The 14,144-nt window shown below is 40.7% G+C and overlaps 1 protein-coding gene across 2 annotated transcripts; it reads left to right on the forward strand.

Annotated features, from left to right (window-relative positions):
* The first annotated feature begins 282 nt into the window (after positions 1-282).
* On the forward strand, positions 283-10,697 carry LOC101856730 (transmembrane protein 203). Of its 2 annotated transcripts, none has more exons than XM_005097051.3 (3): positions 283-493; positions 5,575-5,822; positions 9,844-10,697. In XM_005097051.3, exons 2-3 carry the CDS (start codon positions 5,589-5,591, stop codon positions 10,009-10,011), a joined length of 402 nt encoding a protein of 133 aa, XP_005097108.1. In that variant the 5' UTR covers positions 283-493; positions 5,575-5,588; the 3' UTR covers positions 10,012-10,697. The 2 variants fall into 2 exon arrangements, with proteins under 2 accessions (XP_005097108.1, XP_035825328.1); XM_035969435.1 differs by lacking the exon at positions 283-493 and adding an exon at positions 556-577.
* Positions 10,698-14,144: the final 3,447 nt, after the last annotated feature.

Below are 14,144 nucleotides of genomic sequence, written 5' to 3' on the forward strand. Positions count from 1 at the left end.
ATCTAGATCTAGATCTATATCTAGGTCTAGATTCTAGATCTAGATCTACGAAGCCCAACTTTTGGAAAAATAGTTTTAACTTATTTTGTCTCAGACAAAAAAATTATTCCATTAGTTTAAAAAAAAACTATTTGGGGCCTTCTTTTATAGGCTAGACTAGATTCTACTTGTTATAGGCCTAGAAATCTAGATCAAAATCTAGTATCAAGGCTAGGCCTAGTGGCATGATGGGTGACAAGTTTTAAACGCCATAGGCCTAGACGCCTATCATGAGTGGATGTTTCGGTATTTATGTGGTTGGTTGTGTGTTGGTCAGTCGTCAGTCAGTCAATGTACTGTGTGTGTTTGTTGCTGTTGCTGTGTTGTTGTATTATTGACCAACACCATCGCCTTGTTTATTTGGGGTTTATTTGAGTGTTGTTTTGTTTGTTTGTTTTTGTAGATTTTTGATCAAGGTATCGCCACAGCTGATCTCGTCTTAGACACACATCAGGTTGGTCAGTTGTCTATTCAAATGACGCATTCATTGAATATTGAATGTGAATTGGCATTGGGGACAAGATTTTTATGATGATGTGTGAGTGTGTGTATGTATAGAGTATAGAAGTGCATACATTTTAAAAGCTCGATAAATTAAAAGTTGCTGTAACCATTCGGTATGATCTACAATCTACATTTTTAAAGATCTAATCTAGTTAGAGTAGAGTGCAAGTTAGGCCCACTACTTACTTACGGACAGTAGGTCTACTTTAAGTAGATTCTACTGTCAGCTGGCTAGGAGGTAGGCTATGGTTTTGTTTTATAATTTCTTGATGAATCTCAGGTGGACTTTCTAAACCAATTAAAATCAAAAGTAGAAATCAAGACCAAGATAGATCTTGTCTCCATCAGACTCATCACCGGAACAATACAATCAGTATGGATACCTTGCGGGCTTTGGTGCTGGGGGGAACTGAGCACTTATATGGACCTGTTCGGTGTGCAATGAGGTTGTCATTGTTGCCCAGGACAGGTTAATACAGACTCATCAGATGACTTTTTGGATGGTAACAACTAGAATCTGGGAGATTGATCTGAGCGACCACAAAGAAACGGAGTAGAATAGAGGGTTAGGGACTCTCTTCTGGAGAAGTGGTCCAGGCCACACAATCACAATCACAATGCCCTTACAGCCAGAATGGCTTTTTTGCGCATGCGTTACTCGTCCGCGTTTCCGGTGAAATGCCAAACCGCATGTTTAGTTCCGTTTTCACTTCTGCAGCCATGTATTTACCTTCGCTTTTTCGCTTTCACAGCAGTAGCATCACAGTTACCTCCGCCGACTCCTTTGTTGACGTCATGGCGCACAGACATCTGTCCCTCTCTCTCTCTCTCTCTCTCTCCCTCTCTCTCCCTCTCTCTCCCTCTCTCTCTCTCTCTTTCTCTCTCTTTCTCTCTCTCTCTCTCTCTCTCTCTCTCTCTCTCTCTCTCTCTCTCTCTCTCCCCCCACCCCTCCCTTTCTCCCAAGGTAGGGGTTACAAATGAAAAAATCCCCGTTTAGTAAAATGTATACTACTAAATTCTACTTCTTCTCCTTCCTCAGATTCTCCTTCTAATTTTTCATCTTTTTCTTCTTGTTCTCCTCCTCCTCCTCCTCTTCCTCATATATGCTCTTCCTGCTTCTGCTTCTTCTTCTTCTATGAGCGCTCCAAACCCGCTGTGAGAAAATGGTCAAAGGCGTGAGACCGAAACCAGGATTTCCTAGAGTACCGTAAGCCTACGGTACTTAATGTATTCATGGGTCAAAGCTTCAATCAGCCGTAGCCCTCTTTACGCCCACTGTGTAGTCGCATGTCGATTAAAGCGTACAAGGCTTTAGCATTGTTGACGTCAACCATCATTGTTCTCTGACCTCTGACCTGGATGACACTTCACCAAAAGCGCTACGAGTAATGCATGCGCAAAATATGCGATTAAACGTAGAACAACGCAAACTATTTTTAGGTAAGGCGCCTATCTTGTTTGACGTCAGACCAGGATACCCCTCCGATCACGTGACTACATCTAAGTATAGCCAACCGCATGGCACCAAAGATGGAAGTGTCTATTATATCAAGCTACCTCTCGCTGTCGGAAGTTCTGATGGCCGAAGAGACAGCGCGTCTGCATTTGAAGTCATGCAATGATTTTATGAGCGGTTCGATCCTGGTCCTGGACCTTTTTTTTTTCTCATCTCCTCCTACCGACTGACCAACAGTTTGTCCCATATGATTTGCTGCTTTGTAGTTTGTTTTTTTGTTAATGTATATATATATTAGTGATGAAGAATGCAGGGGGGGGGAGAAGGGGTAAATCTAATCCTCCAGCGTCTTTACGGCAATTTTGGTGAGGTTTATTGTCTCTTTGCGTTTACCGTGCAATTTCAAGCATCAGCGTTCCTATTCTTACTGTTCTGAGCATCAACGATCTAGATCTAAGCGATCTTCCATCATGTCCAAGTACAAGATCTAGGAAATCTGAAATGTTACCGAAAACACGTCATTGCATGCGGTACCTCCACGGCCTTCTTTTAAAAAATAGTCTGTGAGTATCCCAGGAAGTGATGACATCACATTACTAAAATTAGCAGCCAATCAGAAAGATGCGTCTTCTACGTTTAAAGGCATGTATGCGCAAAGGCCATGTTGACGTTCTCTCTGTAAGGGCATGTGTGTGTCCCGGCCTAACTCCATAGAATTTATACATTATATGTACCCAATCGGAAACAAAAATGGAAGTCATGTTACACCCCCCCCCCCCCCCCCCCCAAAATGAGGTCTCTCCCCTCCTAAATCCACAAAAATAATGGTTTACAGTTTTTAGTTCCAAAATTGTTCTCTGCACTCGGTAAAAACGTTAAAATAGTGCCAAAAAATTGTCTGAAATGGGTTTGGACCTTTTCTTTAAATTTACTGTGGTGGCCTTTTCACCCTGGGAACTCTGTCAGCTATTTTACCTGACTTCCATTTTTGTTTCCAATTTTGTGTTAAAATTTCTATGGAGTTTGGCTGGGACCACTTCTCCCAAAGAGTGCCAGGATAGGGTAGGGGTAAGGGTAGGGTTAGGCTGTCCCCGGCATCTTATGCAAGAAAAATTCTGAAATTATGCAAAGTGAGGCAAAAAGTGAGAAATTATGCGACTGTTAATTTTAACAAAGAATTTAGAATGTTAATGGAAAATAAGCAGAAATTATGCAAAAAATGATCAAATTTTGTTAAATTATGCGGGTGCATAAAACCACGGGGACAGGTTAGGGGTTGGGTTAGGGTTAGGTTTCGTGTTTGTTGCTGTTGGGGTGGTCGCTCGTTACGGAAGTCCTTCCTGGAATCTAAATAGGCCTAATATTAGTGCGGTCAAAAATTTGTGGCGCATCTTATCCTCAAATGTATCTATAACCGGTGAATCGGTATCATCCACACTTTGCACAGCAGTTTGTATCGATTTGTCTTAACTTAAATCATATTTTTTCCAACAATTGAGGCTAGATTAAAAAACTTTTCTTTATGAATTTAACATTACTCTATAAATCTCCATCACACGGAAAATGGAAGTGTTCACAGCACTTCCCGCTTCTCACACACATTTTGCATATATGTTCACATGCCTACATCATAGCTCACCAATGACACTTTTTAGTGAAAAAACTTGTCTCAAGAAATTTGTAATTTTATTGTGAACACTTTTTTTGCTCAAAAGGTTCTAAAAACATAGGCCTACGTTCCATAAAGATCATGTCACGATTTTTTTAAAATGACGGACTTGCTTTTCAAAGTGATATATTGCCCCAGCTGTAAACCTTTTAAAATGTGCAGAAATCACCCACTTGGATTTTTTAGTGTTTATTTGGAAGTTTCTAGAATACAGCAAACAGGTGTACAAAAACATTGATCTGTCAAGACAAACTAACGCAATAATTGTGCAAAATCTGGAGAGTCTATTTTTGATAGTTTAGGAAATTTTGACAATAAGTTGTGTCGTGAATTTTTTACCACAATATAGTAAGTTATCATGCGTAGGCTATAGAATTGGCAGACTGATTTGATATTTATGTACGAAGTCACTTAATCGGACTCGTTTGAATAGCCTCCCGTAGCTATTCAGAGTCAAATTCCAATGCACGGATGTAATACAGGGTGCCTATTGGGGGATCGGGTCTGGTCGGGGCGGTTTGCTAGCCAGATTGAGGGCGCAAAGCGGCTACCGTGGCATATAAGCCGTTTGTGCCCGACTAGTCGACTCAAAAATAACGCGTTTGTTTTCAGGCGACGAGTGGGGCGATCGCCCCCGACCCGACCAGACCCGATCCCATCCCCAATGGGCACCCCGTATAACATTATCAGAGTATATATTTATGTATTGTAATGTCCTGATTTTATTTGAACATCATGTAAAGTATGTTGTTGGAAAAGCTTTTCCTTTCGACCACTCTTACTTTGAGTGACTGACTTTTATTCCCTTTGGAAGGGTTAAATAACTTTTCTCTTCTTAGTTTCTGATTGGACTTCCAACTGATCTATGATTTTGTCTTTCTCGTCAAATAAAACAGGTTTAGACTACCTATTGATAGAGTTATAATCCTTTGTTGTTCTGAAACTTTGATTTTCAATTTGTTTCAAGTCTGCTTTGAGCTCAGGTTGCCGTTTCCCTGTTTGCCTTTGTTGTGTAGTATTTCAGATTTTGCAACTGTTGTTCACTTTTGACGTCACTAATAGTAATACTTTTCTTAATTTGTGTAAAAAATTTTGGCCAGATCATAGTCATAGAAACCGAGGAAGGCCAAGGTCGAATTGCCTGTCCGCTTCACATCCGGTACACCTGTTGATTGTGCACGCGCTTTGGTAATTGGAGTTTTGAGTCCGAATAGCCACGGGAGGCTATTCAGACTCGAGTCCAAATAGCTGCTGCCATTTTTATAAGAACTTATAAGTTTATATTAACAAAGTCTGAGGAAATCCTATCAATAGTGACAATAATGGTTGAAAATATCACAATACTGAATATCATGTTTATATAACCAACTAATTGAAAGTAAAACTAAAATTATGACCTGTAATGTAGCAATCTGAGGAACCAACTAGGTCAGCTTGGTCGGTCTAACTCTCTACTCTAGAGACACTCTGGGAATTTAAACCTGGAAATCCAAAGTTTAAGCAGCCCAAATTGGAGGTCAAGGTTGTCTTTTTCTCAGGCGAATTGTGTTTAAGTTTCAACCCAACTTTCTCAGTCTTATGTGTTGTCTTGCTTTTTCTATACTGGATGATTGTGCCAGTGTTCTCCTGTTTACTCAGAACTAAACTTAAATATTGGCACACTTACCTTATTTATACACATGCCTGACTTTAAAAAAAAATCTGCTCAGCTGTCCAGACTGTACAAGTTAGAATGTACTCAACTTGAGAGAATCAGCAAATTGTGAAAAAATAATGCAATCAGTATTGTATAATTTGGTCAACTTGGATGGTGTGTATGCACAATGCCACTGCAGCTTCATTTTTATAAAGTATTTTTGTATTTCAAGCTTGAGTATTTTATATGATTCCCTTTTCCCTGTTTCAGAACTCTTCTCCACCATGTTGCTTCAGCTGAGGGAGGTCATATCATGGACTCGTATGTCGGCATTTGAACTTTTTCTACATCTTCTGAGTATTCTGATTTTCTCTGTGCTGGTGGCTGCTAAAGTAGAGGGAGATCTCTCAGCATCATGGCCAACAGTCTTCACACCGTTGTTTGTGTGTGATGGACTTAATACTTACCTTTGTCTCATCGTGTTTGTGAGGCTGTATTTAGAGTATGATCTCAAGCAGGTTTGTGATGTTCTTGATTGTTTTGTTCAGTGAAAAGTTAAGATTTGTATTTCCTCTCTATTTTTTTACTATATTTTTTAGAAAGTTAATTTTATGTCTCTTTTCAATATAGAGCCTCTGAGAGTACCTGAACCCCCCCCCCCCCCCCCTCCCTTTGAGCGGTGCCACTGACTGAAGTTCTGTCTTTAGGCCATTCCCAAAGGGGGGACATTTCTCGTTCTAATGCACAATAGAATTGTAAATGGGCTGACCCAACAATGCCTTGCTCATAACTGTGCCTGAACTACAACAGGGAACTGCTGCTTTTTCTTTCCTAATCCTTACTATCGTCATTTTCTAGTAGGACCTACTTCTTTTGTATGTTTGTCACATTCTTGTGACCCGCTATTTTCAGGGTGCTTTGATAGTCAAAGCAGATTTTTGTGCTGTTGAAGCTAGAGAGGTGAGCAGAGTAAGTTCGATTCCCCATTTGGACTTCTCTGTTGACATTCACCCCTTGGCGCTCATATGACCTTATGCAGTTGCGAGCGCCGTAAAACCTCTACTAAAACAAACATGAGAGTACCTGAAATGTGATGTGAGAAAAAAAAAATTAGAGGTAAATAAAATGAGGGGGGGGGGGGGGGGGGGGGGTTGGCTAATCTGTCTTGTATTACAGTGTGTACACAATTCACAATGTACGTCTTTGAATATTTTTGTATGTCTGTCACAATTCTTCGTTCTCTTAATCTTATGTTTTCTTTGTGTTCCACTGCATGTCAGCCTCACATGCCAAAGCATGAATACACCATAACTTTAATCTCTTTTGAACTTACTTTGCCGATGATTACCACTACAAAACTACAGTAAAACATGAATGGCTCGAGTTCAAGGGATACATGAATAGTGTTATGGCAACGGCTGTGTGAGAAAATCAAGGGAAGCAACAAATATTGGGTCGGAACAGAGATTTTTCTTTTTTCAGCCATTGTCCAAGATCAGATAGGTTAGATCTATGCCTATTGACTTGAATTTGAAATTTGAGAGAATTTGAAATTAACATATATTGAGAATGAGAAACACAATGAGCTACGGTTTAGAGCTAGATCGGTAATGAGCCTACCGGTACCAAGACAGTATAATTGCGTGGGTCAGCGTTGGTCTTTAGTCTGCTCCAATCCAATGGTGCCTTTTCAAATTTTTTAATACAGACAATTTGACGAGATAAGCATATGTTACAGCAGTAATCAACAACGCGATGACGAAACAATGCAGCCCTACACGCCTCTCCCACCAAGCGCGCTGTCCTTTGCAAAGAGGGATGGGGCGGCTGATCGTGTGATGGACAACCCCTCTTCTCGCCCACTCCACACAAGCCTAGCTAGGCCAGGACTTAGGCACACGCAGTGGGCACGCGTGTTGTCGTTGAGCAGTGCGCTAAAAATAGCACAGCTAGCTGGTTCTGTGGGGGGGGGCGAGGTGGTATTGTGTAGATTTCAGGCAATGTGGATAGATCTACAGTGATGTAGTGTGTCAAAAGCGAACACAATATATTGTGTACATACAAGGACTGTCCCACGGAAAACCGAAATTTCGTTGTAATTTGAAAACTATTCAATATTTTCACATTCTGTAAACAATACTTGTAAAACAATCATTGAGGAATTTCCTGATAGAGCACCATGAGCATCGCACAAACCAAACACACACAGCAATTCCCCAAAGATGGCTACCCCTTTGGAAAATTGGTCAAGGGTAGAAGTGAGGTCTGTCATTCAGTTTCTGACCGCAAAAGGTCTCAAACCCATAGAAATCTCACTGAAATAAAGTCAGTTTACAGAGAGAAAGTAATGGCAAAGTCACAGGTATATGAGTGGTGTAGAAAGTTCAAAGCCGGGCATATTATGTCAATGACAAAGTTCACCCAGGACCTTGTTTTTCTGCCAAGTCTGAGGACAACAAGAGTCGCGTTGACAAACTCATTCAAACAGACACGGTCCTAAAAATTGGCGAAATTTCCGAATCGCTAAACATTTCAAAGTCGACTGTCCTTAGGATAGTGTGTGATGAGCTGCACTGTCAAAAGGTCTCTACTTGATGGGTCCCAAAAGAGCTGACAGCTGACCACAAGACACAATGTGTTGAAGTGTCTCAGACTTTGTTGAATCGTTGTCTCCAAGCTGTCACGGGAGTCATGAACGCATCTTGAGACCTCCAACAATACGATGAAGCATTCCTGAGAAGCATTATTACAGATGATGAGACTTGGATACACCACTTGACCCCTGAGACGAAGAGGGATTCTATGGTTTGGAAGCACACGTCTTTACCTCCCCCGAAAAAGTTTAAAGTTCAGCCATCAGTGAAGAAACTCATGGCCACGCTTTTCGGGGATGCTAAGGGTGTTCTGCTTCTTGACATTCTGGAACCAGGACAAACTGTTAATGCTAACAGATACTGCCAGACTCTTGATAAGTTGAGAGAGGTTGTGCGCCGAAAAAGACTAGGCCGGTTGTCCAGCGGAGTTATTTTGCAGCATGACAACGCAACGCCACACACCGCAAACGCTACGAAAGACTGGATCCAAAGGTGGGGCAAGGAAGTTCTGCCACACCCCCCTCACAGTCCTGACTTGGCCATGCAGATTCTCACCTTTTTGGACCAATGAAACGCCATATTTCTGGACAGCGATTCACCAACGATGAAGACGTCGTGGAAGCCGTGAAAGATTGGTTGAAATCCCTTGACGAAAAATTTGTCATGGAGGGTATCTTCTCCCTGAATCAGCGATGGGAAAAATGCGTCCAGCGACATGGTGATTACATTGAGGAATAAAGCACATGTTGAAGTGTGATGTGTTACATTTTTATTATAATAGGACAAATATTGTTGCTTTTATTGACCTTTTCTGGTTTTCCATGGGACAACCCTCGTATCTTTGTAATTCAGCATCAAATTTCGCTCCTCGTGTGAATCTGACTAAATTTGATGCGCTGATTATGAAAATGCTATTATTTTTAGGCCTTGGTCAATATTTTTTTTAAATAATGGAATTAAATTGTTCAGTAGCCTAGAGAAACTTCAAAGGAACCTCGCCATCTAGCTCCCTGGCGTCGCCAGATATCAGCCCAATAACTTAAAAGCTGGTGAATTCCCCCAAGGCTTTTATTTTGTGAGGACTCACGCTGAAGTCTAAGTGACAGATCAAAGGAAGATACAGTATAACACGAACAGGCCAAACACAGAAGACTCGAAATTACGCATCCGTCGAACTGTGCCTGCGGTCCCGTTTTTTTCTTCTTCTTTATCTTTGTAAGGAGTTACACGAAGCTCGAACACACACGGCATAGGCAAATTAATTACGCCGACAGCAGAGGTCTAAAGTCAATGTTCTTTGAGGTGCACTTGAGACAAAATAATAATAATAATAATGATGATAATAATAATAATGATAATAATAATAATTTTAATTTAAAAATGGAAAAAGGCAAGGTCTGTTAAATACCACCCACCTCTCCACAGAAGCGGCTGGCTGTGCTGTTTCTAGAGCGTACCCAGAATATTTTTAAATCTTATGAAGTCCAAATATTTGTTCAAAGTTCTCAGACCAAAAAGCACAAGAACAGAAAGGGGAGTTACTGAGTAGAATTAAGTTGTAGCAACACCTGGATGCATGTTTTCTTGTGGTGAGCCTGAGCAGGGAAATTCAAAGTATGGTTACACTTGGTGTGTCAAGTCACATATTGATGATTATCCGCATCAATACTATCCTTTATAAAGATAAAGACAACAGTGGCTTTGTGAAACAGTAACATAAAATTTTTTTTTTAATTGCCATCCAATGGCAAACTGACTTTCATTTCAGTATTTCATATCATGTCTGTTAGAAAAATGTTTGACTTTTAGCTAGTTTTATATAAATGTTCTTTTCGACTTTATTTTAAATTTTACTTTCTTTTTCTTCAGGCTAGTATATTATGGCCACTGAAAATTGTCCTACTAATAACTTTGTCTTTAATTTTGCATTTCATTATTCCTGCAGGCAAGTCTACGAGTGGCCAACTCCCTGGTTGTGATAGCTTTGATTTTCACCTTCAAGCTCCTCTTGTGTCAGAAGCTGGCCACAGGGCACCTGAACTGCTCAGAAGTTTTTGGTCCTGTGTTTGTACTCTCACAAATCTTTTTGATCCGAGCTTGCAAACTTCAGTGAAAGCAACTTTACTTTACATTGACTGCTTTTAATTTAAACCAGTGTGCAATATACGACAGGGTTTTTATTGCCCTGTCCTGCAGTCTGTATCAGTGTCAAGGTGCAGTGTTGGTGTGCACGGAAACTTCAACTCCGTGGAGTCACTGGCCCAAAAGATGCTAAGCAGATGTCGTAGGCAAGTGCTTGGAGAATCTTGTTCTTCTTCCTCCTTGTTCTTCATGGCAACACCGGATATCTTCACTTCTACAGCATCCCATCAAAGAACCTCCCAGTTAAATTCACAGCTTGGTGCTCAGTCACTTTGGTTCTTGCTATAGCTATGTGACCACTCTTGGATTATCTTGTTGTATTGAGCATTCCACAAGCAGGAGATCTTAGATAGATTTAGAGAGTGGACATCTTTCATGAAATGAGAAAGGGGCAAGTTTTGAGTTGTGTTGAGTGGAACATTGTGAGGCCGTGAGAGTATTGGAAAATGTGTTTTGAATGTTTAGCTGTGAGTAGTGGATGATTGTTTTGGAAGGAGTACATTGCAGAGAAGGAATACATTGCATGAAAGGAATGCCATATCATTGACTGACTTTTCAAGGTGTCTTCTCTTTACCTGACCTTTGTTCTGATGCAAGTGTTTGTGAGCGATGTGACTGCGATACTTGAAATTAAAAACCGTGTGAATGTTCAGTTCTCATAAATGTTTTAAGAATGTTTGTGAGGCATTTGGTACTTAAAATCCAGGCAGATTTATGTTCATTGTACTGTAGAACATGACAATAGCGGCATCCGCAACAGCGGGACCTTATCGGAATGCCCTTTTTTATATTTCTATATATATGTAAATTAGATTACCAATGCTTGGGTTTAATGGGGCAAGGAAAGTCCCGAACTTGCATACAGCGGGAGAGAGTGAGCTCTAGCTTGGGGGAAGGGGGGTGGGGGGCTGTAGGTGGGCCCCAAACAGGCAGTCAGCGGTGCAGCGTTGTGATTGGCTAGTTCTGTGATGAGTGTGGTGGGGCAGGTGGCAGAGAGTGATGGTGCGGAGAGACGCGTTACATGATTCACTCCAAAAGGGATGTGCCATAGGCCTAGCCATAGCCCTAGGTTGGGCCAAAAAGAAGATGAGAGCGTGTGGTCTGTGATTCCTGATTCTTTGAATTGCAATCGTTAGTGCTCAGGCGTATAAATGCACGCATCTACTTCTCCAGTTCTACAGTAGGCCTACCGGTTCGATAGACAGCACAAGCAACAAGACTGAGGAAAAGATGGCTTCCAACAAAGACAAAAAGATATGCTTCTCACACGAATTAAAGGCCGAGATAATCAACGAAGTTGATGAGAAAAGGAAGACTAATCTAAAGTCTGAAGTGCAAATTTTATTGATATGGAAGGGAGGTAATCATGTGGATTTTAATAAATTTTTCTGTAATTCCCCTTTGCATTCCTGTAGCGGGAACTTGCCTACAGTGGGATTTTTCTTAGGTTCTGGAATCAAAAGTCCCGCTATCGCGATGTCTCTTCTTCTATCTTCTATCCCGTGGTTGGGGCAACCTTTGGGGCACCACTGCATTGGAAAACCAGCTCTCGCCATCTATTTTTGTCCTCTGCTCTCCTCAGATTGTCACCCATCGTCTTTCCTGTCCACTCTTTAATGTTGTCCTCCCATCTCCTTCTCTGCCTTCCTCTCTTTCTCTTTCCTTGTACGGTTTCTTGCAGGATTGTTTTGGCAAGTCCTGTGGATCTTGTGACATACCCATACCATTTTCGTTTTCGTCTTTTCACTGTGGTCAGTAGATCTTCATATTGTCCCACTGCGTTGGTGATTCTCTTTCGTACTTCGGCATTTGAAACTTGGTCTTTGTACGAGATGTCAAGGAGTCTGCGGTAACATTCATCTCTGTGATCTGAATCTTTTTCTCTAATTCTGCAGTTAGTGTCCACGACTCGCAAGCGTATAAAAATATTGAGATGACCAGTGAGCGCATTAGTCTAATTTTTTAGCGGTGCGTGATGTTTCTGTCCCTCCAAATAGGCTTCAGTTTTGACAGCGCCGTTGTTTGCGCGATTCTGGAGAGAATTTCTGGTCTTGAGCCTTCATCTGAGACGATGGATCCGAGGTATTTGAAGCTGTTGACGGTCTCAAGTTTCTCGCCCCTGACTTTGATGTCCGCATTGATGCCATTGGTGTTATTGGTCATTAGCTTGGTTTTCTCTGCACTGATCTCCATGCCGTAGGCGATGTACTGTACATGTATTGTTAAGTCTGCACTTCATGTCTCATTGTTGCAAAGAGTGGGCTCACGTGTAATCGATAAGACTGGATGTAAAATGTTATTTCAAATATAATGTTATGTAAGCTTACTTGAATTTGAATGATCATTAAAGTTTGTTTATTATTCTTATTATACTGAATACAGAGGATGTTATTTGTTAATAGATCCGGCTTTTATTTTCTGGTCAGAGGTCATGAGGAGGTTCTTCACCTCACAGTTTTACAGTGGTTGATTGACGGGTGCTCTGGTGTGGTTTGCTTCTACTTTACTATCTAACGTCTGTTTTCCTTACCTTTCTTTCTTTTCTTTGTTTGTTACTTTGTGATAATACCTCTAATCTGGGGCACTTGTATGCAAAGCATCGTGCTGAAATCAGGCGCTTGTCAAAATAATGAAACCAAACAAACCGTCATTTTTCTGCCTGTCGGGCAATTTTTATAGACTTTTTCTTTAGCTTAACACCCTTAATGTTCATCTGGAACACATTTAGTTTATGTGTGGGTTTTTCTGGAACACGTTGATAAAAGGCATCGAAAATATAAATTTGAAGTTTTCAAGGACTCTTGAGCTCTGGAATTCACCAAACTTTGGCAGCCATTTTTTTGTTATTTTTACCTCTGAAACCAGGATACCTCACTTCCTTCAATCGCAAATATCTGAACTTCTATTCAAGATACATGTAATATTTTTTTTAAAATCAAAAGCAAGGCAAATGAACAAACTTTAAGATAATACCAATAACTCCTTATGCCCAAAAATTGATGAGCACCTGATTCCATCGTTTCGTGACACATAATAATAATACGACTAATATGACCTTTGTGTTGCAAGTGCCATAAAACTCTTGTTCTTACAAAAACCAAAAACCAAAAAAAAGGCCTGGGAAATTAAACTGAATATTCTGTGTTTGCGTGCTGGGGTACTGTCTTAGTTCTTACTCAGCACAAGTTAATCCTGACAGACAGACAGGGTCGAAGCAATCCATCTCCTAAATTTGACTTCTCTCTAAATTGCATTGAAAGTAGTACATGTAGTAGTAAGGGCATAAAACCTTTCCATTACAATCGATCATTCTTACTAATGTATGTTGTAAAGAATAGTGTTTAGCTTGATGAAGAGATCTTTTATTATTTCAGCAGGTTATAGCTGAACCTGTTTTAACGGCTACTTGTTCAAGATAATCCTCCCTGTACAAATGACCTCTTCCTACTTCCCCCTTATGTTTTTTCTAATGTAAAGACACCGTACAAAATATAGTAAGATTGAGTAAGACTGACGAATTAGTGTAGTGTAACGGTTGAAATTAGGAGAGCAGGCTTTAACGTGGAACCCACAAGGAAAACATAAGAAGGGAAGACCAAAGATGACATGGAGGCGAGTGGTACAAGCGGAAATTGAAAAAGCGGGGACATCATGGAAACATATATCTATAGAAAAGGATGCTCAGGACAGGCTTCGCTGGAGTAATGCTTTGAATATTGATGGCCTGTGCTCCACTGGGAATTAAAAAGGGCAAGAGAGAGAGAGGCAGTGTCTGTGGTATAGTGATTACGCCTCTTGCCATTACATGCAAAAAAGTGTGAGTTCAGTTCCCATGCATGGAATTTTCTTTAGCTCCTCCGCTTTTCTACTGGATGCTGTATCCTTTTCAGTCCAAGTTATCTGTGACAGACAGGGTCAAAACTTCCCGACTCTTGATATTTAGATGCTGTTGATGGGAGCTTTCTTCAAATTAAACATACAAACCAAGATTCCAGAGGTCTTAGGTGTGTGTAACCCACAATAATCAGAGTTGGCATGCATGAACATGATAATAATAAATATTGCATGTACCGGTTTCAGTTGGAAGTAAAGAAGCAGCCCCCC

The sequence above is a fragment of the Aplysia californica genome, unplaced genomic scaffold (assembly GCF_000002075.1).
Source record: "Aplysia californica isolate F4 #8 unplaced genomic scaffold, AplCal3.0 scaffold00145, whole genome shotgun sequence".
NCBI classification, from domain to species: domain Eukaryota; kingdom Metazoa; phylum Mollusca; class Gastropoda; order Aplysiida; family Aplysiidae; genus Aplysia; species Aplysia californica.